This window comes from Myotis daubentonii, chromosome 12 (genome assembly GCF_963259705.1).
Source record: "Myotis daubentonii chromosome 12, mMyoDau2.1, whole genome shotgun sequence".
Lineage (NCBI taxonomy): Eukaryota > Metazoa > Chordata > Mammalia > Chiroptera > Vespertilionidae > Myotis > Myotis daubentonii.
The window spans coordinates 24,955,291-24,982,038 of NC_081851.1; the positions used below are offsets into that span (position 1 = coordinate 24,955,291).

At 41.6% G+C, this 26,748-nt stretch overlaps 1 protein-coding gene across 6 annotated transcripts in view; it reads right to left on the reverse strand.

Annotated features, from left to right (window-relative positions):
- Positions 1-6,328: 6,328 nt before the first annotated feature.
- RMND5A (required for meiotic nuclear division 5 homolog A) overlaps positions 6,329-26,748 on the reverse strand; it is a 65,167-nt gene continuing 44,747 nt past the window's right edge. Inside the window, exons 5-10 of one of the 6 annotated variants that reach the window (XM_059659218.1) lie at positions 17,604-17,770; positions 16,748-16,913; positions 14,258-14,360; positions 11,856-12,010; positions 10,567-10,654; positions 6,329-9,404 (exon numbers count right to left, since the gene is read on the reverse strand). In XM_059659218.1, the coding sequence (XP_059515201.1) occupies positions 10,591-10,654; positions 11,856-12,010; positions 14,258-14,360; positions 16,748-16,913; positions 17,604-17,770 (655 nt within the window). In that variant the 3' untranslated portion in view covers positions 6,329-9,404; positions 10,567-10,590. Of the gene's footprint in view, positions 10,073-10,125; positions 10,655-11,855; positions 12,011-14,257; positions 14,361-16,747; positions 16,914-17,603; positions 17,771-26,748 lie in introns of those variants that run through there. The other 5 variants (XM_059659216.1, XM_059659215.1, XM_059659220.1 and 2 more) reach the window with 5 other exon arrangements.

Sequence of the window (26,748 nt, forward strand, 5' to 3'; positions counted from 1 at the left end):
GCAGGGCCGATTGGGGACTTGGGGCGCCTTCCCCTGTCATGCACAGAGCAGGGCAGATTGGGAGGTTGCGATGCTACCCTTAGTCATGCTCAGGGTAGGGCCGATTGGGGGGTTGGGGCACCGCCCCCTGTCACACTCAAGGCAGGGTCGATGGGGAGGTTGCAGCGCCACCCCCTGTCACGCACAGAACAGGGCTAATCAGGGGGTTGGGGCACTGCCCCCTGTCACGCACAGAGCAGGGCCGATCAGGGGGTTGAGGAGCTCCCCTCTGTCACTCACAGAGTAGGGCCGATAGGGGAGTTGGGGCACCGTCCCTGTCACACACAGAGCAGGGCGGATCAGGGGGTTGGGGCCCCGCCCTCTATCACCCACAGAGCAGGGCCGATCAGGGGGTTGGGGCGCCACCACTGTCACACTCAGGGCAGGGCCGATGGGGAGGTTATGGCTCTACCCCATCACACACAGAGCAGGGCCCGGGGGGGGGGGGGGGCGCCGCACCCTGTCACACAGAGCCGCAGGGCGTTCAGGGGGTTGGGGAGCTCCCTCCTATCAGGCACAGAGCAGGGCTGATCAGGGGGTTGGGGCACCTTCCCCTGTCACGAACAGAGCAGGGCGGATAGGGAGGTTGTGGCCCCGCCCCCTGTCACACACAGAGCCGCAGGGCGATCAGGGGGGTTTGGGCGCTGCTGGGAGGCATATTACCCTGTTACTATATAGGATAGAGGCCTGGTGCACGGGTTGGGGCCGGCTGGTTTGCCCTGAAGGATGTCCTGGATCAGGGTGGGGGTCTCCACTGGGGTGCCTGGCCAGCCTGGATGAAGGGCTGATGGCTGTTTGCAGCTGGTCACACACCCTTCAGGGTGGGGGTCCCCACTGGGGTGCCTGGCCAGTCTGGGTGAAGGGCTGAGGGCTGTTTTCAGGCTAGCAGGTGACTAAAGCTCCCAACCGCTCCTTTTTTTCTTTTTCTTTTTTTTATTCTGGGCCAGCTTTAGCTCTGGCTCCAGCTCTGAGGCCTCTGCTGCTGAAAGCAGGTATCTGGTTTGTTTGGGTTCTATAATCGAAACACTGTATCAACTCCAGCTCTGAGATCCTGGCTGGCTGAAAGCAGGTTTCTGGGGTTTTGTTTAGCTTCTATATTTGTAACAATGTTTTCAAACTGCAAGCTGAGAGGCCAGCAAGGTAGGCGGGGAACGTTGGTTTCCTCCGTCACTGAAGCAAGCAAGCCTCATGTTAGCTTCCAGCTGCCTGGCTGCCGGCCGCCATCTTGGCTGGCAGTTAATTTGCATATCACCCTGATTAGCCAATGGGAAGGGTAGCGGATGTACGCTAATTACCATGTTTCTCTTTTATTAGATAGGATATGCATAGCCTGTAGAACCCAGCAATAGGGTAGTGAAGACTTGGGGGGCAGGGTTAGGGTCTGGGAGGAGAGGGGCACAGGGCAGGAAATGGGAGACATCTGTAATACTATCAACAATAAAAACCATATTTAAAGAAATATCTCCCTATCAGATGAATTGGGGCAGATTTGACTAGTAAAAATATGTTGCCCAGTAACATCCCCTAGTTAGAAGGAAACAGGTTCTGGCTTTAAAAGACATTGGTTGATTAGATATCCCTACCATTTGTACAGAGCTTTACTCTGAGGAAGAGGGAACTGAATTGGGTAAGGTTAAGAAAAGAGCAAGTAGCCTCAGTAATTTCCCCTTTTAGGATAATTTCAATTTCTCCTCAAGTATTAGTAAGGAGAAGGGGAAATGCCCTCTCCCAGTCCTCAGAGCAGCCCTACGCTTGCTGCTGTTTTTTTCTCAATCCCATGTCTGTTTTCCACAATCCCTCTTAGGGCGACCTGGTTTTCTACAATAAAAACACACTCCTTTCCCTGGTCTAAAAGCCCTCTGGTTGCTTCCCTGGGGGAGTGTGTGTCAAGCACTCCACCCCAGGCCTGGTTAGAAGCTTCTAACTTCCAATCAAGATGAGCTTCCCAGTCGTTCAGTTCAACTTTAGAACAGGCCGTTTCCAATCGAGTGTACAGAAAAATCAATTTGGAGGTGTCAAAAGCTCCCCACTTAAGCCTTCTCAAGCTGATTATCATTTTTAGTTAAATTTTCCCATCTCTGTAGGTACTTGCAGATGGAGGTTCCATAGAAATTACACATATAGCCTGTGGGGTAGTAACAAGGTACTGGGGTTCTTGAGGTTTATTGACTTCACAGGCACGATTTCCTATGTTAACTTGTTTTCTTTGGCGATCTGGGGGGGTCTGAACAAATTTCTAGAGAAACTGGGTGGTGGGTTAAAGTGTGCTGCTTACAGGTTGAGCTCCAAGCAGCTGTCGCCTCCCAAATCACTTCCATCCTCTTATGTGTCTCCGTTTCTCTCCCAGCTGCCCAATACAGCTGTGAGGACTCTTGAGTGCTAGGTAGCCAGCCTGTACTATATATATCCCTGGACAAGCCCATTATTTCCTTATAGTTGTGTTGGAATTGCCTACAGGTACCCTTCCTTGCGGGGTACCCTTAGACACCTCCACAAACATTTTTAATCACCTAAGAAAACCCAAAATTCAAGCTGGAGGGAGTAAATGCCCCTTATCTTCAGAGCTGAACACGTTTGGACTCTTATTTATCCAGCAAAAGGATTTACTCAAGACTCACAGTAAGCAGTTCTAACTGAAAAGCAGAAATTAAAAAAGCAGCTGCCTATTTCAACTCCTAACCTTTAGTGCCACCCGAAGGGTTTTCTAAGAACAGCTCAAATAAAGTCAGACCCTCTACCACAAGCAAAGAGGAGGTCCTGGATTCCAACAGATGACTCACCCAAGTTCACCCGATGTGAAGCAGGAGCTGGGCCCGGCCGGTGCCTAGCATGGGGTCTGGGTCCACAGGTTGATCCTGGGTGAGCTACACTGGAATCTTCACCTGCCCACTATGCAAGTAAATGTTGAATTTTTAAAAATCCAGCTTAAGACGTCCTTGAAGAGTTTGAGACAAACTGAAGACAATTGCTGGGAAGCAAAATCTCAACGGATTGAGAAAATGCCCCCCCAAATGGCAGTTGTATAGCTTATTTTATACATTAGAATCAAGGAGGAGATGTACAGAGAATTACATGGAAGTCATTGGTGGCAGATTAAGGAGGTGGAAGAAAGCAAAGTGGGGAAATCTCTGAGACTGGACAAAGAGTAAAACGGAGAGAAACACACTTCTTTTACACTGGTGGTTCCAGGGTAGTTAGCATTTACCGCACATAGAGATGGTATGTGGGCAACAAGATAACAATGTGGTCGTGTGCTCTGGTGCTGGTGGTTGTGCCTTTGAGAGGTCTGGGAAAGATTACTCTGACCTTTCCAAGTTATGTCACCTTAGATGCACAAAGACAATAGACAATTTCAAAGGTAAAGACTGGCCTTTGTCAAGAAAGCTGCAGGCCAGGGTGTGACTTCCCACCATGATCTGCTTTTAGTTAGGAATTTCACGTTCAGACCACCTTTCAGTCTCTGGGTTTGTAAGGCTTACCACGCAGGCCTCTCCTGAGCTTGTCGGGTCTAGCATGTGGTCCCTTTTTCATCCACAGGCCCATAGACCAAATTCTATACTATTTTCAATGTAGCTCTCCTATATTGAGTATTTTATAGTCTGTTTCTAATTTCTAAAATTAGGCAAATAAGACATTTTAAGATCCTCTAAAAATCTATAAACATCTCAAAAACAAAGATACTTTTAACCTATGCAACCCAGATAGAAAACAAAGGTCACTACCGGTGGTGAAATCACATAGAAAGGAGTATATTCTGGAGCAAGAGTGGAGCAGGGGTCCTGTCGGAAGCTTGGCCAAGGCACTTACTTCTTTTTTTTTTTTTTTTAATTGTTTTATTGCTTAAAGTATTACAAAGAGTATTATATGTCTTTTTTTTCTCCCCTTGACCCTCCCCTAGCCTCCCATGCCCCCCAGTGTCTTGTGTCCATTGGTTATGCTCGTATGCATGCACACAAGTCCTTCGGTTGAGCTCTTACCCCTCCCCCCACCACCACCAACCCTCCCCAGCCTTCCCGCTGTAGTTTGACAGTCTGTTCGATATTGCTCTGCCTCTGTATCTATTTTTGCTCATCAGTTTATAATGGTCTTAATTATCCATAAATGAGTGAGATCATGTGTTATTTTTCTTTCATTGACTGGCTGATTTCACTTAGCAAGGGCACTCACTTCTAACACAAATACCACTAGGGCCTAAGAAATGCAGCTGGAGACATGTCAGTGAGCTAACATCATTTGTTTATCTGAGGGCAGGTGAAAAGCTGCATCGACTTATACGAGTGAAATGTCATGTTTCGTGGCTGAGATGCATATTTAAATGTGGCAAAGACTGCAAGTTGCTTTGCTAAGAATCATTCTTCGCTTCTTCCTAACAGAACACTTTTATTACAGGTGGCAATGTGCCCAGCTAAAAGACTACATTTCCCAGACTTCATTGCAGCCAAGTGTGGCAATTAAATCACTGGGTGGAGCCTCCAGAACTCTTCAAAGGGGCTAACTCTCCTGGAAGCTTATTCTATTCCCACTTCCTTCTCCCTGGCTGGAACACTTATGATCAGAAGGCACTTAAAAAACAATCCTGTCACATCAACTGAAGGTGCCATATGTTCTGCACTTAACATACACACACTTAAGTTATTAAACTAAGCTGTTCTATTGCCTAAACCAGTATTTAGCATGATGCACTTCGCACTTTCCTAAGCTAGGAGGAAGCATAGCTAAGAAAGCTCAAGAATTCTTGACATACAGGAGCTCTTGCATAGACAGTACTTCTGATGTTTGGCTATATTTACTAGCATAGTAGACTCACAGGAGCCTAAAGAAAAAACACTCTATCACACATATGTTGACAGAGATTCAAAGTAGCTTTGTGAATGGACTGTTTCATCACTGTCCCCTAATGCAAGGTTTTTAAAATTGTGGATCCTGACCTATTAGTGAGTCATGAAATCAGTTCAGTCTTGATGAGCATTAAATAGAGTGGGAAAATATCAGAGTGCACCACACATTTATCTAGGTGCATTTTCTGTCTTTATTTTGCCATTACAAAATTCTATTACATTACACCTCTGGTGCTCATCCTTCCCCATTTTAGAGGTGGGGGCGTGGAAAATACATTTTTTCATGCTTCAATTACCCAGATGCTCAAAGAAATACACTGATTTTAAAAATAACTGCACTAAAAATTTTCTCAAAGTACACTAATTTTAACTTTTCTTGATGACTCAGGACTTGGTCATCAAGAAAAGGGAAAACATGTACTCCTCATGGTCAGTACATGTGATCCTTACCTGACACATTTAAGGAGGATACTTCATAAAATAGGGACCACCAGGAGGCTCCTTGAGGGCGATCCAGTTTGCTCACAAACATGCAGTCTGATTCAGCATCTGCATCTGCAAATGGACTGAGCTCACAGGCGATGCCAGTGCTGCTACGGAGACGCCTTGAGTCCCAGGGAGCCCACATGCTGCAGGGATAGGTGTTGGGATCTTTGGCCTGTCCTGCCAGGCCTTGTCTAGACTGGGCCACTACCTCCAAATATGACTGGGTATGACCCACAGTGGTTCTCATAGGTAGGAAACCTAAAATCTCAGATAAGAATGTACATTAAAAATACACACACACACACACACACAGGCACCACAAACATTCTTAGTCTCTCTTACCTTTAGCTTGTCACTGAGTAGGAGGGGCAACTCAGCCTCTGTCCCTCCCTGGTAATGCCGAGGGTTAGCCCCACTCCTCCACAGCCTGGGCAGAGCAGTTCGGGCCTTATCACTCTGGTCAGAGGGTGGGGCAGAGCCCAAGCTGTCCACAGCGTGGGTGTTTGCGGAAACACTAAGGTAAACACCTACTTAGGAACTGGGGACTGTGTCCAGCAACCCCCTCTCTTCACACTGCTAGTGATGCAGAAACAGGATGAGATGGTGACAAAAGATATTTTAAATTATTTATATGCAGCCCCTTAGCAAAGGCATTCAGCAATGCTCTCTTCTCACCACGGCACCTATATACTCCCTCCCTCATATCTCTGTCATATTTATACAAACTGGTTCCGTAAGATTTTTAAATGTCTATTTCTTTAATTTTTAAAAATACACACAGGAGATGCCATGTGTTTGATATAGAAATACACACATTGACAAAGTATTTCTTACAGTTCCCAAAACTCTATCAGTCTGAAATTTATAAATTAAGTATATCAGAACTTTTTAAAATGAAATCCCTGAAACTACTAGGTATGCAAATGCTAGACTTTTTCCAAAATCAAATGAACCGAGAATATGAATATGGTTTGTGTTAAATAAGGTTTATTTTTAGCTTTATTGCCTATTGTCTATAATATGCAACTTTATTGTGCCTTTGCAAACAGGATACATTGCTTAAAAAACTGATCAAAATTTTCCATACATATAGCTCTATATAATAGATTACAGTGCAACACTATTCTTGTTACATAATTATAGAAATACTATAGAACCCAAGAGCACAGGGTAAGCAAAAGAAATACAATCCTGAGCCATCTGAACAAGATGATTTGATGAGTCCTTTTAGTGTAAGTTAGAGAACACAGGGGGGAACATGCACACTGCAGTCATGAGCAAAATACATTAAATACCTGCTCCTTGCTAGACACAGGTGGGGGTCATGGTGAATTTCAGAGACATGCACACTCACTCACACTCACATTTTTTTTTCTCCTGCTTCCCTCCCATCCCCAATACATTCACTCCCACCCCTTCCCAAAAGAAAAGATCAGGCACTAAATCCTAGCGAACCCCACATCTGCCTCGTTGGAGAATGTTACGTGACTGCTAAAATAAGAATAGGTCCTCACCCATATCATGAAACAAAGCATGTGCTATTGAGTCAATTCCAGCTGCTTTTGCCTCTTTGGAAGTAAATGAAGCATATGCTCACTACGGTTAAAACTGTGTGGAGGGAAATGTCCTGAAAACAGAACTTCGTTTTCTCTCCGTGTGTGTAGTCAACAGTGGAAAACTCGCCTACAACTAGTTGCCTCATCTGCTATTAAAATACATTTGTCATCCTATTTTTGGTATCTACTCCATTATAGTTCAATAAATAGTCCATGAAGTTTGTACCTGCTGATGGCGAACACTATTGTACCACATAGAACGCCCGCAGTGGCCGGGCTTAGGAAGTACCGAGGTGCGTATCCTTGCCATCACTCCCTCACGGCCGCAGCATCCTAGTGTTACCAAAGAGAATGTATGTAGTTAAGTAATGGGAGATATTTGGTTTGTGTCTTTACCTTACACATCCTAGTGATGAATTTAACCAAATCATGCCTCCACAGCTTCCCTGAAAATAACCTGAGTCTTCTGACTAAGAAAGCTGACCAGCTTGGCTGGCAGTCCACTCGGTCAGAGGTTGGGCTGGAAAACCAGAGGGCTAACGCCTACCAGCAGCTTGCCGTGTGCGGGTAACCAAGAGTTCTTGGTTTCTGTCGTCTCTCCCATCCCAAAGCGGAAGTCACTGAGGTGGGAATAACTCACAGCATAAAGAATACTGAGCGCCAACGGCATAACCTGTGGGACTCTCTGGAGACAAAGAAGGATCCTCGTTCCCCACAAACCTGGTGTGGGTCTTAGTGTCTCTGTGTACAAAGCTGCTTCAGAAAAATCAAAACAAAAGGCTGACTTCATAATGTTCTCATTTTCAATTAAATGCTCATGCACTCATAAAAGACTCACACATCCTATGAATGTGAGGTGGCTCTTTTCTCAAAATTTTAAAATCAAGAGGCACCAATACCCGTTCATTTATGTATTAGAAGTCTCACATTATCACCATTAAAACAACAGAAATGGCATCTGTGATGATCACACCACCGAGAAAGAAGACTGAAAGACAATTTCAGCCGCCGTGCTTCAGACTGGGAAGCACAGATGCTCTGGCTGAAGCAGACTCTAAGGACCTAGTAAGGTTTTATTGGTTTAGTATAGTCCATGACTGATAAATGGAAATGGCTCCTATAGGAATTTAAACAACCACGCTGAATTGGTTTTCAATGTACATTATTTTAAAGAGTCTGACTGTAAGAAACCTTGGTTTTATCGTGACCTTTTGCAAGTGGAAGGCAGTGTGTGGCGAAGGGCGTCCTCCAGCACCGCTGACCTCCGCAGCCCCGGTGACATGGTGCTGCCAGCTCTGGTGAAGGTGTTACTGGAGTAGGAAGGACAGCGTACTATATTTCAGTATCTTTGGTAAGATCTGGCCTCTTCAAGGCCACCTCTCCTTCACACTTAATCACCAGTAAATTTTAAGTCCATGCATTTAGTTAAGGATCACAAAACATAATTTTCATGTTAAATAATCAGATCAAGAGTTTCAAATTATTGGCCCTAACCCTGTCCAGTAGGACTACAAGGACCTTGCACGGAAACTGTCAACAGGATTCCCAACACCGGGAGAGGGACCAAGCAGAGCTCTGGCTTTTGTCCCCGAAAGTGGCCTGAGACAACTGAGTCCCTGGCTGCCAAAAATATTTACCACCAGCCTCTAGTCTTAGAGCAATGTGTCTGTACGGTTCAAACCTTGTGTGAACCCTAAATGCCGTGTAGGTGTCTGAGATGGTAGGTGAGAATAAAGCTAAATCTGGCCTAGAAAAGCTAAAAAAAAAGACACTCTGGGTTTTAAGTCAAAAGAAAAAATAAACCAGTTTTACGTCCTCAACCAGAGTACTGCCTTGAATTTTCTACCTTCTTCTGGAGTCCAAGGAGCTCCTCCCCACTTTCCTCCTTCACTGCGCTAGTGGAGAGAAGGGAACTTTAGAGAGGGTTGTAACAGGAAAGCAGAAACACCGCGCAAGAGTTGCTGTGGGGATAAGTTTCGGGTCGAACAAAGCAAGCACTCTGAGCAGGCTAGGCACGATTCCTGGCTCACCTACACAGCTCACAGTAGTCCTCCACCTACGCCTGGCCACACACGCCAGTCAGGCAGGGCTCTCTGTAATACCCCCCGACTTTATAAACAAAACCCAACTCTCCAAGGTACACACTTCAGGACAAACCAATTACTGCAAGCGCTGCCACCTTCCAATTAACTTAGCACCAAATCCATTCCTCCTTGCCCCCAACCTAAGTCAATCTGTAGTTTAAAAAGTGAAGTGTCATGGTTCTCTTTGCTTGTTTTCTTCTTTTTTCGTTTTCTCATGAAAGTTTTCCTATACTGATGTTCAGTTCCATGTCAGATGAAATAAAGTTGCAAAATATTTGTTGATATCCATATACCATTCTTCTTATAATGAAGTAACATAACAGGTTTGTCAGAATTATGTCCTCGGAAGTCTTTTCCATGTAGTTCATCATACAGAGAAAGACTCTTACACATGGCTATTTCTGGAAAGTGCATTAAATGAAGATACCACACAAGAGAAAAGGTCATTGTGTATCCATTAGAATAATATACAGGTTCACAGTCAATGAGATGATACACGCTGCAGGAGAGGCATTGAACAGTATACTATTCAAACACAAAAACAGCAATAAACATATTCTGCACTACAGAAAATTCGCTAGATTCTAACTTTAAGGATTTAAAGTAATGACTCTGGTGGCTGCATTTTAGGACTGGAACATGCTTCTCCCCTTCCAGATGCACAATGTTTGATGCTGGTGCACATCTACACACACACAATACTGTGTCTGCATGGTATACAAATGCAATGGACAGCCAAGTCCTGAAGGCAAATTTCAGAGCACAGGGCTACTAAGACCAAGGGAGCAAATATCAACTTAACACTTCTAACTTCAGAATTTCATTTTATTGAACACACTTTTTAAAACAAGCACCTCTTGGCAATAAAAGCATAGAAACAATAGTGCTCCTTCCACTCTATTCTAGCGGAAGACTTCTCACATCAACCTGCTAAATTCATGATGGGATTTTAAAAACAGGCAGCCAGGCTACCAGCAGAACTCAAATGCAGGTCTGCTGACTTTTCAGTGAGAACAGGAGCAGAGAAAAAGTTCAAAAAGCAAACTTGAAATCTATCACAGCTTTCTTCCTTAAGCAAAAAAAAAAAAAAAAAAAAAAAGCAAATTAGTTTTATAGCCACAATTCAGTTTTCCAAACTTTTTCTGAAGAATGTTCATTTAATTATGTACACATAACAGGAAATAAAACTTCTTCACAAACATTCCCAAAGCTTACAATTATCAAGAAAATGACAAAAGTAAAAGCAGGAAAAATACTAATCACATGGTGGGGAGGTCAATTTCTGTTTCTGCTCTTAAAAAGTAAAAAAATCACCATATAATTAAGTACAAAAACCTGCATTGAATGACAACTGCTGGTGTAGTTACTTGATCGGAAATAAAGACCAAGAATATAATAAAGCCCTATGATAATATTCGTCTGGAACACTCCCTCGGTGTGTGTGCACTAAAATGTTGGCAAAGTTTTTGGAGCATTAGCTTATATAAACACGGGAGTCCTTGGGTAGCTGCATTAAATGGAACATTCTCTTCTGAAATGCACCCACAATTCAGTTTCACTTACAAACTGCAAATTAAAATTATTTCTTCAGAAAAATATCTGTTTGGCATCTCCTGGACTTTGTTCCATTGGACAATATGGACACTTTAATCTAAAGAGAAGTGGGAAAAAAACACTGAATGAGGGAACATGATCAGTACTGAGCATTCAACTTCACATAGTTATAACGTCTTTCTAACAATTACATACACAGAGACTGACAAACACACACAGATGTGTCTGTATTTTGAGGATGAGCTGTGCTTTCTCTTAATATAACAGCCAAGCTTTGGAGGGTCACAAATAAACTCCACCTAAGCCAGACCCTAAACTGAAAGGCTCTCCTTCAGTGGAAATCAGTAAAAACTGTTTTGTACACAAAGAAAAGACAACTGTTCTGCATAATGCTTTGGGAATTTTCAGAAGTAAATCCAATTTTTCTTCTCCAAGATTTAGGCTGCACCTATCTGTCTCGAAATGAGTTTCAAATCTATTGGTCACACAACCCACTCAAGTGCAGCAAATCTGATGCCAGCTGCTGAGCCTACAAAGTATGTAGCTACCAAGAGCAGCTGACATGCCCTGCAGTGGGGCACACAGCCAGCATGGCTGCATGGGCTGGGAAGGGCACAGATGCCTGTGTTGCATGCCAGAGCCTCCCCTTAAAGAAAGACTTCACCACAATGGGTCTGAAATAAACTCCAGTGAGCAATTTTCTAGCTGCCTACGCTAGAAATAAGCTTTTGAAATGTTTTTAATAAAAAGTTGGACTCATAATGTATAAAAAGCCTAAGTATATATACCCTGTGAAGCAGCAATTTCAATTCTGTGAATTTATATACAGCGTAGAGATAAGGTAATTCACTTTACAGTAACAAAAGTTAAATGCTCATCAATAAGGAATTGGTTTCATGATCATTATTTCCACATGGTAGATTAATCTGCAGTTTTAAAGGGAGAATGAGGACTCTTTCAGTAGCATATCCTAGTATAAGATCTCCAGGACACAGCACTGACAGAACAGTATATAGTATGCTACATGCTACCATTTGTGTAAAGGGGGACGAGGAGTTGACATTGTATCACCTACCCAAAAGGCACTAAAGACCATGCTTATAAATCTGGTCACCAAATTCATCAACATATTAAAAAGACTGACAAAAAAATCAGATGCCACCCACTACGCCAAATGAGTACTGATAAAATCTATTTACTTTTAAATTCTAACAGCATTTATTTACCCTCATTACTTCACTTCCCACTAAGTTACAAAAGAAAAAATTTCACTAACGTTTAAAAAGTCAGATACTTACTTGCTACCATTAAACATTTTATTCAGGGCATCTCTTGATATGATATGACCACAGACCAATTTCATGGGTGGGTTGCTATCTGTTGTTTGCTGACGAAGAATGGGACAGGCGAATATGGAGTGATACCAGCACTTTTTACCGAGGTCCACTTCAATCTGTTAAAGAAAAGTGAAAGGCTCGTTACAGCTCAAACACCTTAACGTGAGTATGCACTGTGCAGCCAAGAACATTGCTAACACCTACTCCTCTGATCCTGCCTCTCACAACACTCTTCTAACTCGAGAGGGACAGTATTAGGGATTCTAGCATTATTCATAATTCTATATTAACCTTCAAAATTACCTTTTTTTCACAGATTTTTTATGAGTTTATTTGAGCCAAACTGATGACAACGGCAGGGAAGCAAAATCTCAACGGACTGAGAAAATGCTTCCATCTTAAATTATATATAACACTACTTTTAAGCTAAATTCTGATGTCTGAGAGTTAAGAGTTAAAGGCAAATCAATGTTCTAGAAGTTAAACACTCTTGGAAATTCATTAGATGCACCTAACAGTAAAACCCATCAGAAATCCTGACTGTTTTGCAGCACACTTAGCTAGATGATAAAATTCAGTGTATTCACTCCTGTAAAAGCAAATTAAACATGGTTTGCTTCCGTGTGAGTTTCAGGTCCAAGTCTTCCCCGTTTTGTGCAGAATAGCAGAGAAACCACCTGCAACAAGGGCTTGCAGCTGAAGTTCAGCAGGACTTTTCACAATCACAGCCCCAGGATTGCTCTCTGAGTGAACAAAACAAACGAAAGCTATGAAGTTACCTAACAGGGGTTGATATTTGGCAGGGGCTCCACAAACGGTTATTCTGTTTTCTTCCTTCTCAATCGACAATGGCTAGCAATATAAAAGTCTATTACCCGGACTCTTTCAAAAAAGTTGACAAAGTATAACAGAAGAATCCTGAAAAAAAAATGGCCAGACCATCACTTCCAAGTGCTGTATTACCCTGACACACAGGCCTTAGGTGAATTCAGACTTTGGCAGGCTCTTTCCTAGCGCACAAGCATCAGAGATGCTTACAGGTAACTTGGGAAACTCCCAGCATCCTGCGGGCACTTGCCTCAGCAAAGCAAGCGAAGGCTCAGTTCTCTCCACTTGCTCCAATGTGCAGCAGTCAAACTGGGGTGCTGCTGGTGCCCTGACCACATGCAGGGCTGGAAATGCACCTGTGCTTCAAATCAAACCAGATCTCCGAGGAGAAGCTGGGCAACCAACCAACAGTTACCAGCTGGAAGAGCAGGGTAACTGCAGATAAACCTGGGCACAGGTGGCAGAAAAGAGACAAAAGCCAAAAGCACGTTGTTGCCCTTCAGGGTCTTGACAGAACCATGCAGGGTATTTCCAAAGTTGTAGTATCTGTCAGAGGCCGGTGGAAATACCACTACAGTGACCTCTGTCACTCCCTGTAGGCAAAACGTGAGTACCTACTACGTGTCCCATGTTATTCTAAGTATATCTATGTTGTCTCTAGCCTTTAATAGTCCCATAGTCCCAAAAGAGAAGGACAGTCCCCATTTCAGAAATGGAAAAACTACGTGAGGAAGGTGGAAAGCTGGCAAGGGACTAAAATTGAGGCTTAAAACCACGGCCTGCTCCAGGCATCAGAGGACACACGGCACTGAAGGGCCACTGAGGACTGCAGAGGTCACAAGGACGACCTTTAATCTAATAGCTATGTACTTATTTTGAATGGTATTAAACCAATATAACCAGCTCAAACCCATGATTTCATCAATATCAATGCTTAAGATAAAACTAAATCCAATCAAAATGACTCACTGCGCTTATATTTAAAAGAAAACTGTAGCACCACTGGCTTGCCATGTGCAGAGCACTCTGCATGCTACAGTATATCCCGCCCTCCCCACTTCTGACGTCTCCTTCGTTAGCTTTCTTTTCTAAAGAATCGTGTATTGATTTTAGAGAGGGGGAGGGAGAAGAGAGAAAACATTGATATGAGGGCATAACATCAATCCACTGCCTCCTGCACGACCCCCCAACCAGAGATTGAGCTGGAAACCCGGGTATGTGCCCTGACCGGGAACTGAAGGAGCGACCTTTAGGTGCATGGCACAACGCCCAACCAACTGAGCCACACTGGCCAGGGCCTTCATTAGCTTTCACTGCCAAAGTCAAAATTTTAAGAAAACTCCTCCAGTGCCTCCAAAACGTACTTGCTCCCATTTCTATTATTTAATCATGTCACCATATGCATAAAAGCATCCCTGTCAAATGGCTACAATAATGTTCCCCAGTTAAAAGGCAAGACTGGCATTCTAAACCTTTAACATTCACATTCTTCTAATGACAGGAAAAGTAAACAATCAAGAGAAAATGGAACTCACGGGCAATTCATCTTTCTGGTTCCAAACTCCAGTGCACTGCCTCTGCTCAATCACAGCTTTAATGTTAATTAAAGCTGGCAGCGCCACGCAACCTGCTGAGAAACTGGGAGACAGAAGAGGAAATGTCAATGCCAGGCCAGTGCCAGACAGCTTGGTCCCAGAAACGTCAATTCCTCCAGACTCTGTGCAGAGGGCCCTGGCGTTTGGCAGGGCACAGAGCCCTCTGCTCTGCTAAATTAGTGTGTGTGCGCATGTACACACATAAATAGGTTTTAAATTGTACAGAACCACCCGATTTAATGGGCCCTACCTAACCGTCATTAATGACACTCCTAACATGAATGACATTCTAAGACATTTTCTTACACTGTTCCTCCTAGACCTGCTTAGGGCACAGTGTTGGCAGTCAGTGCTCAGCTGGCCCTCTTCAGGACTGCCCTAAGCTGACGAAGGCCACCTGACTAGGGTCATATTTAATGAATGCTCCGCATGGACACAATGCTCCAACTCCACAGGCCCACCGGAGCTCCAGAGCTCCTCAAGGATGGCTGAGGCCGTTGGTCAGCCTGCATCACATACATCCCAACTCTTCCTCTGCCTAATCATGCTGCTTTCAACCCCCCACAGGGGCTGATCCCAATAAACTTCTTCATGTCAATCTCTACCCATTGCAGAGGCTGTTCCCCAGACAACCTGACCTGTAGCATGGCCATGCATTAGAGTTAATTGCACAAGTGTCTCCTACACTCAGATGGTACACCCTATGGAGCGCAGATTGTACCTTATTTATCTCTGTGTCCCACACATTACCTGGCACGTAACAGGATTAAAAACACTTGAGGCCGGCTGGTGTGGCTCAGTGGTTGAGCGCCAACCTATGAACCAGGAAGTCATGGTTCAATTCCCAGTCAGGGCACATGCCCAGGTTTCAGGCTCAATCTCCAGTATGAGTCATGTAGGAGACAGCTGATCAATGATTCTCTCACATCATTGATGTTCCTATCTCTCTCTCCCTCTCCCTTCCTCTCTGAAATCAATAAAAATCACTTGAGGACATTAAATGAAAAGAAGAGCTAAAAAAGTTATTTTCTTAAAATAGGTTCTTAAGCTTTTTGGTTTCAGGTCCTCTTTACATGCTTAAATATAAAGGATATGAAAGAGCATTTTTTGTGTGGATTATATCTATCATCACTTAGAATATCAGAAATTAAAATCAAGAAAATTTTAAAATATTAATTCATTTAAAAGTAAAAAACTTATTATGCTATAAATAACATCTTTATCCCAAATCCTCCATTTCCAAGCTAAAAGTCCATCTGTGAGAAGAATGGCATTGCTTTACACTTTTATAAACCTCTTTACTGACTGGTTTAACAGAAGGCAACTGAATTCTTAACTCTTCCTCTGCACGCAATCTGTGGCAAAGGGTTCTTCCGGTTGAAATAAATGATCAAGCCTCAACAGACATGTAGTAATTTAATTGGCTTTTCAGATCAGTGTGGATATTCTTCTTTAATGCCACACAAAACTCAACAAGCAGTAGTTTCTTAATGGTCAGCTGTACCGTCAAATCTGAATCCTTACCAATGAATTTTTTATACTGAGCTACATTCAAATCCAATGGTATGTCTTGTACTCAGAGTGATTCGTTTACTCAATGTATGACTTTGTAAACTCATACTGAATTAAGATCTTCAAAGTATTAATTCATCTAATTACATAATATAAAAAAAATCAACTTTATTAATATCACCACAAATCTCATCAGAAACATCCTTAAGTACCAGAAAGCAGTCAAGCTCAGTATAACAGAAGTTTTCAAAAATTTATATTTTAGCTCAAAATCGTGAATTTTATCATTATGGCAAAGATGCTGTCAGCTGCTTCCTCTGATGCTTCACGCTCCTTTGCTCACTCTGTAGTTTGCTGTCTAGTGAGTCTTTCAAGCAAGAACTGTCCCATGAAAAACAAACCACACACAGATGCTTTTTCTGGGGAGTCGGCACATCTGGCACGAAGCTGAGTGCTTTATGTGAACCTCTTATTCTGTCATCCAGAACATTAAAGATGTGTACTCAAAGGTCAAGATTTAATAAAACTAATCATTTTTAACGTTTTATCGAGAACATTCTTACGTAAAAGTAGCATTTCAACTGCAAGTGTGTGGAGTGAGGAATACAGTGGGTTCTGAGGCCACTGCTCTGACCTGTGCTCAGGCTCCAGCAGTTTCACTCACCATGCTCCTGCACCATCAGGAAAAATGTCAGCCCCGTGCAAAGGGCTCTCAGACCCCCAGAGGTCCACGACTGCACCGAGAATTGCTGCCCTAACACTGTCACTGTCAATTGTGACAATCTCTTGAAATACCAACTGCACTCTTTTTCAGAAAGACAGACAATCTCTCGGCTTTAAACATCAAGAACTAGGCAACTAATTAAGAACAACTAAAAAACGTGATGCACATTTTAGAAATAGGACCAATTTCCGTACCTGACACTGAGAGGGGACTCCACGGAGAGCCCCAGGAGGGCACAGGCATCCCGCGTAAAGATGTCACAGATGTCAGCCCACTGATTCGCATCAAGCAGGTGGACATATGGTGAGTTCTCAATCCCTTGTCTCAGGTACACGAGGCTGCCCATCAAAACCTGAATGTCTAAACAAAAAGCAGCAGCTATTTAGAGGTGAATGATTACATCCGAAATAGAGCTGGCTTACAGGTAATAGGCTGAGAAAGGCAAGAATCCCCCCAACTGACACAGCCTAAAATCCTTCATTCACAATGTCTTTTAAAATTCTTTTCTTTAAGCTGGGTTTCTCCCTTCACCTTAAAGAAACAGCAGAAATAGAGAAAGGGAGAAAAAAAGAAAGCACTAAATGTTGAACTTGCAGTTATTTTACTATTATAATTAGCACAGTATAATTACCATTATCTTGAGGAGTGATAACTATGCTATAAAAGGAGCCATTACGAATATTTGACTATCCAGTTCTCCAACACTGACACTTGGGGTTAACTGCTGCCACCTGGTGCACCCTGAAACACTTTGTTGTGGCACTAACAGTAGCATGGGGGGTGCAAGTGCATACTTCAACTCTTTCTCATGTCTCCTTTCAGTTTACTATGAAATCACCAAAAATGCAAGGTTTATGACTTTTCATTTATGAATCTTCAATATTTTATTTTTGTACTAGAGCCCATCACAGCTTTGTCTATAAGTGATTATCACCTATAACTGTTTTCATTTATTAGCAAATGTGTATTGATCTAGTTAAGAGAAGCTTCAATCCCAGTGGTGACTTTAGGCCTGTTGTAAACATTGATAACATGTGACTCCAGACTCACCTTTTTGATGATTTAGGGCAAATGGCTGGAAATTTTTAGCATATTGCAATGCCTCTCGCTGATTTGTAGTTCCACCCATTAACAAGCTAATAAAATACAGTCTATGTAGCTTAAATTCCAAGGAGCTGTTTTGGGCTATAAGCATTTCTCGATTTGATACCGCCCACCTAAAGAAAAAGCAAAAAAGATTTTAACAATAATTAAGAGCCTAGGAAAAGTGTGTTAAAAATTGTTTGAAACCTAGTAACATGGGAAAAAAAAGTGTTTGGTCTGCCATCTTGTGGAAGTTGCTGGTAACATCAATCCCTAGGCCCAGAGACTTGCTAAAAAAGAAAAAAAAAGTAAAATATAACAATTACGCCCTAACTGGTTTGGCTCAGTAGATAGAGCGTTGGCCTGCAGACTGAAAGGTCCTAAGTTCAATTCCAGTCAAGGGCATGTACCTTGGTTGCCGGCACATCCCCAGTAGGAGGTGTGCAGGAGGCAGCTGATTGATGTTTCTCTTTCATCGATGTTTCTAACTCTCTATCCCTCTCCCTTCCTCTCTGTAAAAAATCAATAAAATATATTAAAATATATATATATATATATATATATATATATATACATATATATATATATATATATATATATATATATATATATATATAAAACAATTACAACAAAGAGGCTTTTCAACCACTGAAAAAAAGAAAAAATGTTGTTAGGTGACAATTACATATTTAGTACAGTTTTACACCAAGGCAAGATCAACTCTGAAGAATGACATAATAGATTTGTAATCATGCAAGGCCATACTTTGAAGCAGGTGGCAGCTATGAGATTCACTATCCCATTGCCCAGATGAGTGATGGCGAACCTATGACAGGCGTGTCTGAGGTGACAGGCGAACTCATTTTTTTGGTTGATTTTTCCTTGTTAAATGGCATTTAAATATATAAGATAAATATCAAAAATATAAGTCTTTGTTTTACTATGGTTGCAAATATCAAAAAATGTCTATATGTGACACGGCACCAGAGTTAAGTTAGGGTTTTTCAAAATGCTGACACGCCAAGCTCAAAAGATTCGCCATCACTGGCCTAAATCCACGACTCTTTTCCTGTTAAACTGGCATGTTTATAAATGAATCACAAGATTTGGAAAGAGAAGCATCTATCTTTAAACTTTTGTTAGGAGCAAGATTTTGTGCTACTCACTTTGGAATTAAAAACAGAAACATCAGTATACTCTCAAGGTGCTTTCAGTCTAATCAGGCAGACAGAGCCACATAAACATCATATAGTATATTATATTGTGCCAAAACAATTTGTACAAATGTAGTGCTAATGAGAAAAAAATTTTTGAATGATCCAAGTTACAGTGACTCGGGCCTCTATCGTACAAACAGTTGCAATAACCAATCTTGAGCTGGAACTACCAGTTCAGGTGAACACTAAAGCAAAGTGTATCAGCCAGCAGTTAAATTCAATTTTGCAATCAAGTGATAATAGCACTACTTTGTTTCTTTGCACATAAGACGTACAAGCTGTTAGTATCATATTCTTCTTTAATCTGACCTTTAGTTGGACAAATATTCCCCACCTAACCCAATTCACTAAGGACCACTGGAATCTGAAGTGGGTATGAACATAACTGAGTATCTCTACAACTGTACAAATAAATGCTTCAAGTTATTCATAATGAATCAGCTGACAGATGAGACTTCACAGAGCTGCACTTTCACAGGATCCCGCCCTCCCCAAAAAGGGCTGCTGGTGCACACACATACTCATCAATTTGCTGATCACCCACACCTTAGAGTCCAATCATGAAGCTTTTCTAACATGAACATCTAAGTATTTTTTAAACTATTAATTACCTGGACCTTGGAAATATTTACTTAAATTTAAGCAAGCCTTGGATCCTTGCCTGGCACTAAGATGAATGCAGTCAAGTTGCAACACCAAGCCTGATACATCGTGCTCCCAACAAGATACTTCCAGCAGCTATCTCTGGTGAATGCCCAACACCAACCATCAGTACCAAAAGTACTGTGCTCCTGGCAGCTCTAGTCTGTCAGGCAATTCCTGACTTCAGATCCAAGAGTGCATTTAAATTAGGTCACTTACTTAAAGCTTATCCTACCCCTTCTCACTCACAAAAACATGAGTATGTTTTCCTATTAACAAGTGAGAGAGGTAGTAAGCTTTTCACTTGTTCTGTTTCTGATCTGAGGTATATGTGCAAAAGTTTCTAGAGTCAAATAAAAACTACAAATTTTAATAAATGATGAAAAACCAACAGAAAGAGGGCAAAATCCATACTGGGCTATTCACAAAAGAAGACAATAACCTATTTTGTTTCCACAGGCAAATGTTCATGATATAATGTTAAAAGTGTGATATATAGAAAAAAGTAACTTCCAGTTACCAGAATTGTTAACATGAATGACTCCGGAAAAGTTGGATCTCACGCATTATTTATCAGCCACACAGCACTGGCTATGACGCATCAGAACAGGACATCAACTATTAGAGCAGCACCAAGGGGCTGAAACAACCAACCTTGTGGACACACCAATGAGCAGCAGCTAACAGTACTCCAGGTGACAATGATTTTTGAAATAGTCCATGTTGTCCTATGACTTCTAAGTTTTCTACTGTAAACATATATTACTTTTATACATAAAAAGGTAACACATTTTTAAATTAATGCAAAAGTAAAACAAAATTTCTTAACCTCTGAATATTACATTAAGCCTAAATCACAAGACAAGGATTTAAATTACTATTCTGAACATCTCTCTCCCTGGCAAAATGTCATTTTCTAACCTAAGGATACCCCCAAATATGTAAGCACACTTAAGCAATAAGGTAAAACCCTTGCCTGATAGGACCTCTGCCTCAAACCGCCAGCACTGTACCCAGGCAGCCACATATATATTTTCTTAACCCCCTGATTCCTCTCCCACAATTAGCTGTCCAGATAAGCACAGGTTTTGAAGTCACTGTGTTGCCTCTTATTAAGAAAGTTCATATATCTTTATCTCCTTTATGACCACTTTGTGACTCTACACCTTTTGTGTGTAAGTTCCTGGTTGCATTCCTTGACAATCATAACATCCACCTTAACTAATCTTTGAGATCTGGGTACAAATTTCACAGCAACATTCTGATACACAGTAGCAGCTTCCCCAGATAACTTTAGTGAATTCACGATGACTTCTGAGATGATGAAACTATCTTTTATTGGCAGTAAAGTTCTTCAATCTCCTTGCAATTACTATTTTCTTTCAATGAGGCAACTAACTTCAACACTTTGGCCTGAATATTAGCCAAGCTGATGGAAGTTTTTTTTTAAACAGTTTTCAATCCAAAGCAGAAGTAAACGTTCCATCATTTAAACTGTAAGCTTTTTCGTTCTCCGTGCAATTTTTTTTATTTCTTTTAAATATATTTTTTTTACTGATTTCAGAGAGGAAGAGAGATGGAGAGAAAGAAAGAAACATCAATGATGAGACAGAATCATTGATTGGCTGCTGCCTGCACACCCCTCATTGGGAATCAAGCCCGCAACCCAGGCATATCCCCTTGACCAGAATCGAACCTGGTACCCTTCAGTCCACAGGCCGACGCTCTATCCACTGAGCCAAACCAGCTACGGCTCTCCATGCTCTCCAATTTAAATTACAAGATGCTGAAGCAACTTTACCTTGATTTTTATGTTCATGGAACTTTTTCATGTACTTTGTACCATAATTTTATGTAAGGCCTAGGTCTTGGCATAGCTGTTGTCATTTTCAAACCTTTCTAATCACATTCAATTTCACTTCTAGCAATTTCCAGTCAGGGCACATGCCTGGGTTGTGGGATCAATCCCAAGTGGGGGGCGTGCAGGAGACAGCCAATCAATGATTCTGTCTCATCATTCATGTTTCTCTCTCTCTCTCTCCCTCTCCCTTCCTCTCTGAAGTAAAAAAAAAAAAAGAAAGGAGGAAATAGGCCCACTGAGAAGAGAATTAAGATAGAGAGGTGCTAGCCAAGAAAAACATATGAACATGTTCAGATAATCTGATTTAGCAATTCACATTACCATCAATAGTGATATGTCCAGGTGAATTAAAGCTAGTCCAGATACAAGATTTGTTTCCTCTAATTGGACGCCTTTCTCCCAACATAAGTGCTAGTTAATTTTTTGCAAAAGTACAAACACAAATTGAAGAGTTGAGAACAGAGATGAAAAATTCAAGGCCCAGGCTCAATTGCCATATTGTCTACAATTTTCCTAATACAGTAAAACCTCAATATAATAGACTAATTCGGGCGAGGGGGGTGTCTGTCAAAGCTCAAAGTCTGTTAAACAATAAAGTGGGTTTTCTGAATGCATATGTTAAAAAAATTGACAAATTAGTGAGTTTGCCTGTTTTTACTTACACAGACTTATTTGAGTAATTAAAATTAAGTATGTATGAAAGGTTTAATTTCACAGAAGAGTTTTCTGTATGTATTACTGTCATTTTAAACTTATACTGAACAGGTCTAGTAAATGCGTGCATTCACCGGTCACCTCGAGGAAACAACGCACACGACGGGGCACGTGGGAACACCGGCTAGCCATTATAACTGCTGCAGTCACACCAGATGACAACAGGACCAATTAGCAAGCGAGATGCGTGTGATCAAGTGCTAGTCATTTGCCAAACACTGTTTACGAGCAGTGACTCTTGGATTTAAATATGTAGACTATAATTACAGATATGCAATATTTATTTAAATCAGTGAAATTACTACAATGTTTTTTTCCAACATATGGACTATTCGCTAAAATTTCTTAAAAACTAACGGTGAACTAACAACAACAACAAAACCTGTTAATTTAATTATAAGCAAATCTTGGTTAAAAGCATTTTAGAATTAACAGGGTGTTACTTTTCACATATAACATACTGACCGGAAATTTTGTCCATTAAATCTGAAGTCTGTTAAATTGAGGTCCGCAAAATTGAGGATTTACTGTAATCTCTCCACTCGCTGACTTAGATGTTCTTTATCTGAACCTCTCACATGGCTCATTCCACAGTCTATTTGGTAGAATAGTTTCTGGTCTCTTATGCTGGGGCTGTGTCTTTCTCATTTTGGCACTCCCCTACTTTGAATGGGGTATTCAGACAAGGAGCACAGGTTGGTAGAGTCAACTATGTGTGGACTTAAATCTGGCTCTGCTGTGTGAATTTAGGCAATCTGTTACTTAATTCTCTAAAAACCTGTTTCCTTCTTATAAAATGGGACACTTCAAAGGGTTGTGGGCATTAAGGAGGGGACTAGTTCAAGTACTGTGCACAGAAACTGACACAAATAGGCGTTCAATAAAAAGCTACTTAGTATGTGTTTACTGAATGGATGAAAAGTTACCATTCTTCAAAGTCATAATTTCATTAAGAAAATTGTATTTAAAATTATATTCAAAAGAGTTACTTGGGCATTGCCATGTAACACTTAGTGCCACTTTGAATTTTTTAGAAGCAACTGGGTAGGAATATGACAATATACATGTATCCATTAATCCCCTTCAGAAATGTTTTATATTTTCTTAGCTAGCAATTCACACTGAATACTCAGGCATTTAATTCAAGGAGCAGGAATAGGGGTAGAAGACAGTCACGGCCTTAATTAACTTGATAGCAACCAAATCTAAAACCTACAAAAGCACATGAAACTACAAAGCACAAGACTATAATCAACACTAAAAACTTAGCCCCGTGTCTACAAAGCAGAAAACATAAAACCAGAAAGAGAACGCCTAGTTAGAGGCATTAGGATATGGGGTGCTGTACTCTGGGATAATGGCATTTCTAGCAGAAACTTTGGATTTTTATTATATTTTAAATATGTTTTATTCATTTTTTTACAGAGAGGAAGGGAGAGGTAGAGTTAGAAACATCGATGAGAGAGAAACATCGATCAGCTGCCTCCTGCACACCCTCCACTGGGGATGTGCGCGCAACCAAGGAACGTGCTCTTGACCGGAATCGAACCTGGGAACCTTGAGTCCACAGCCAGCGCTCTATCCACTGAGCCAAACCGGTTAGAGCAAAACTTTTGACTTTTAATTTTTAAAAACCAACTACCACTGTACCACAACCAGCAAACTAATAAGCATTCGGTTACATTACAACTTTCCTGTGTCTCTTAAAAAGACATTCTGCTCTCCAATCTCCAGTGCAGGCGAGGGGAGCACTGTCAGCTTTGGAACCAGGTTGTTTGGAGAAATACTGTGGACAAAAGGTGACATCTAGTCACAGCGCAAGGTCACGTCATCTCTGGTCATTGCCCTGCATCTGGCAGACCTGGGCCTCTTCCACAAAAAGACCCCAAACAATAACACTTACTTATCAGCCCAATTATCCCACAGAAACATGGAGCGTTAATTATTCTACTTATCAGGCATCTGAAAAGACTTGGCACCTTGTTAGCTCCACTTTTAGAATTTCCATATTATTCCAAAAATAATTAAACAAGATTTTACCTTCATAGTTAACGTTCTCCCCCAGGAAACTAACTGATAGAATTAGTCTGTTTATCTCACTCCTCTCACAATTTTGCCAATCTGCACTGATGTCTATTTCTGGTAATATTAAAATAAAAATGCCTCTTGCCAATTCCCACAGCACACTCCACTAAAACCGGCATAGCATTTTTCAAGGCTCATGAATACTGGGAAATGGCTGACATTTATTTACTCCATAGGTGTGGACTTGGCTGAGCATTATTGGTGACTGAATCAAGTGCTTAAAAATTCAGAGTGGCAAAAATGACAAAAATCAAAGTTCAGCCAAAAGTTAAGAACCATATAAACTTTGCAATGGAGACTGAAATGGATAGCTAAAGTTATTTCTGAGATATTTTCAAATGATAATTTCTCATATATGGGTTGAGTTCATTGTTGGAACTACTAACATTTTACTCATCTCAGAACTGGTATAAATCTTTGTCTTTCTTTTTTTTTTTTTTAATATATTTTATTGATTTTTACACAGAGGAAGGGAGAGGGATAGAGAGTTAGAAACATCGATGAGAGAGAAACATCGATTCAGCTGCCTCCTGCACACTCCCTGCTGGTAATGTGGCCGCAACCAAGGTACATGCCCTTGACCGGAATCGAACCTAGGACCCTTCAGTCTGCAGACCAACGCTCTACCCACTGAGCCAAACCGGTCAGGGCTCTTTGTCTTTCTTAACATGGCATTTAAGAAACCATACACGAGCCGAAGCCGGTTTGGCTCAGTGGATAGAGCGTCGGCTTGCGGACTGAAGGGTCCCGGGTTCGATTCCGGTCAAGGGCATGTACCTGGGTTGCGGGCACGTCCTCAGTGGGAGATGTGCAGGAGGCAGCTGATCGATGTTTCTCTCTCATCGATGTTTCTGACTCTCTGTCTCTCTCCCTTCCTCTCTGTAAAAAATCAATAAAATATATTAAAAAAAAAAAAAAAGAAACCATACACAAGAAATCAAGATGGCGGCATAGGTAAACACCGGAAATTGCTGCCTCGCACAACCACTTCAAAAATACAACTAAAAGACAAAATGGACATCATCCAGAACCATAGAAAGGCTGGCTAAGTGGAAATTCTACAACTAGAAGGAAAGGGAAAAGCACACTGAGACTCAGAGGAGGTGTGGAAGTAAAGTACAGAGCTGGGCCTCATCTGGTCACCTCCAAACTCCAAACAAAGAAGAGGAATCTGCAGATCTCTCTGTAGCTCCTGCTGGGTAGCCTCAGACAGAGGCTAAATTAGCACCTCCTTAGAGATCCAAAAGCCAGTGTATTCAGTGGTCAGAGTGGGACCGTCCAGATTACAACTCCTCAGATCCATAAGGGACATACTCAGGGGGCAGACTCAGTGAGCACCAAAGCCCCACTGAAGCAAGTCTTGCCCCAGAAGGGTGTCTCCAGCACAGAAGTTCTCCCACTGCAGACACAGCTGATTCTCACAGCCAATTGGCCTGGAGGTCAATTCCTCCCAGTGATACCAACAACAATCAAGGCTTAACTACAAGACTATGCACAAAGCCCACAAAGGGCAAAGGGGTGCACCAAGAGTGTCCACCTCAGGTAATTGGGGAGGCTGAGCCACTGGGCCCTACAGGACACCTAGCACACAAAGCCACTCTATCAACACAGGGAAGCATAAAAAAATGTGGAGACAAAGAAACAGGTCACAAATGACAGAAATGGAGGAAAGCAAACTACTGGATATAGAGTTCAAAACCACGATTATAAGGTTTTTCAAGAATTTTCTAGAAACCGCTGATAAATTTAGTGAGACCCTCAAGAAATCTAGTGAGACCCTCGAGAATATGGACCAACTAGAAATTAAGCATACACTGACTGAAATAAAGAATATTATACAGAGATCCAACAGCAGACTAGAGGATCGCAAGAATCAAGTCAAAGATTTGAAATACGAAGAAGCAAAAAACACCCAAACGGAAAAACAAAAAGAAAAATGAATCCCAAAATATGAAGATAGTGTAAGGAGCCTCTGGGACAACTTCAAGCGTACCAACATCCGAATTATGGGGGTGCCAGAAGAAGAGAGAGAGCAATATACTGAAAACCTATTTGAAGAAATAATGACAGAAAACTTCCCCTACCTGGTGAAAGAAATAGACTTACAAGTCCAGAAAGCGCAGAGAACCCCAAACAAAAGGAATCCAAAGAGGACCACACCAAGACACATCATAATTAAAATGCCAAGAGCAAAAGACAAAGAGAGAATCTTAAAAGCAGCAAGAGAAAGACAGTGTTACCTACAAGGGAGTACCCATACGACTGTCAGCTGATTTCTCAACAGAAACTTTGCAGGCCAGAAGGGAGTGGCAAGAAATATTCAAAGTGATGAATGGCAAGAACCTACAACCAAGATTACGTTACCCAGCAAAGCTATCATTCAGAATTGAAGGTCAGATAAAGAGCTTCACAGATAAGGAGTTCATCACCACCAAACCAGAATTATATGAAATGCTGAAAGGTATCCTTTAAGAAGAGGAAGAAGAAAAAAAAAAAAGAAGAGGAAAAAGAAGAAAAAGGTAAAGACAAAAATTATGAACATCAAATACATATCTATCAACAAGTGAATCTAAAAATCAAGTGAATAAATAAT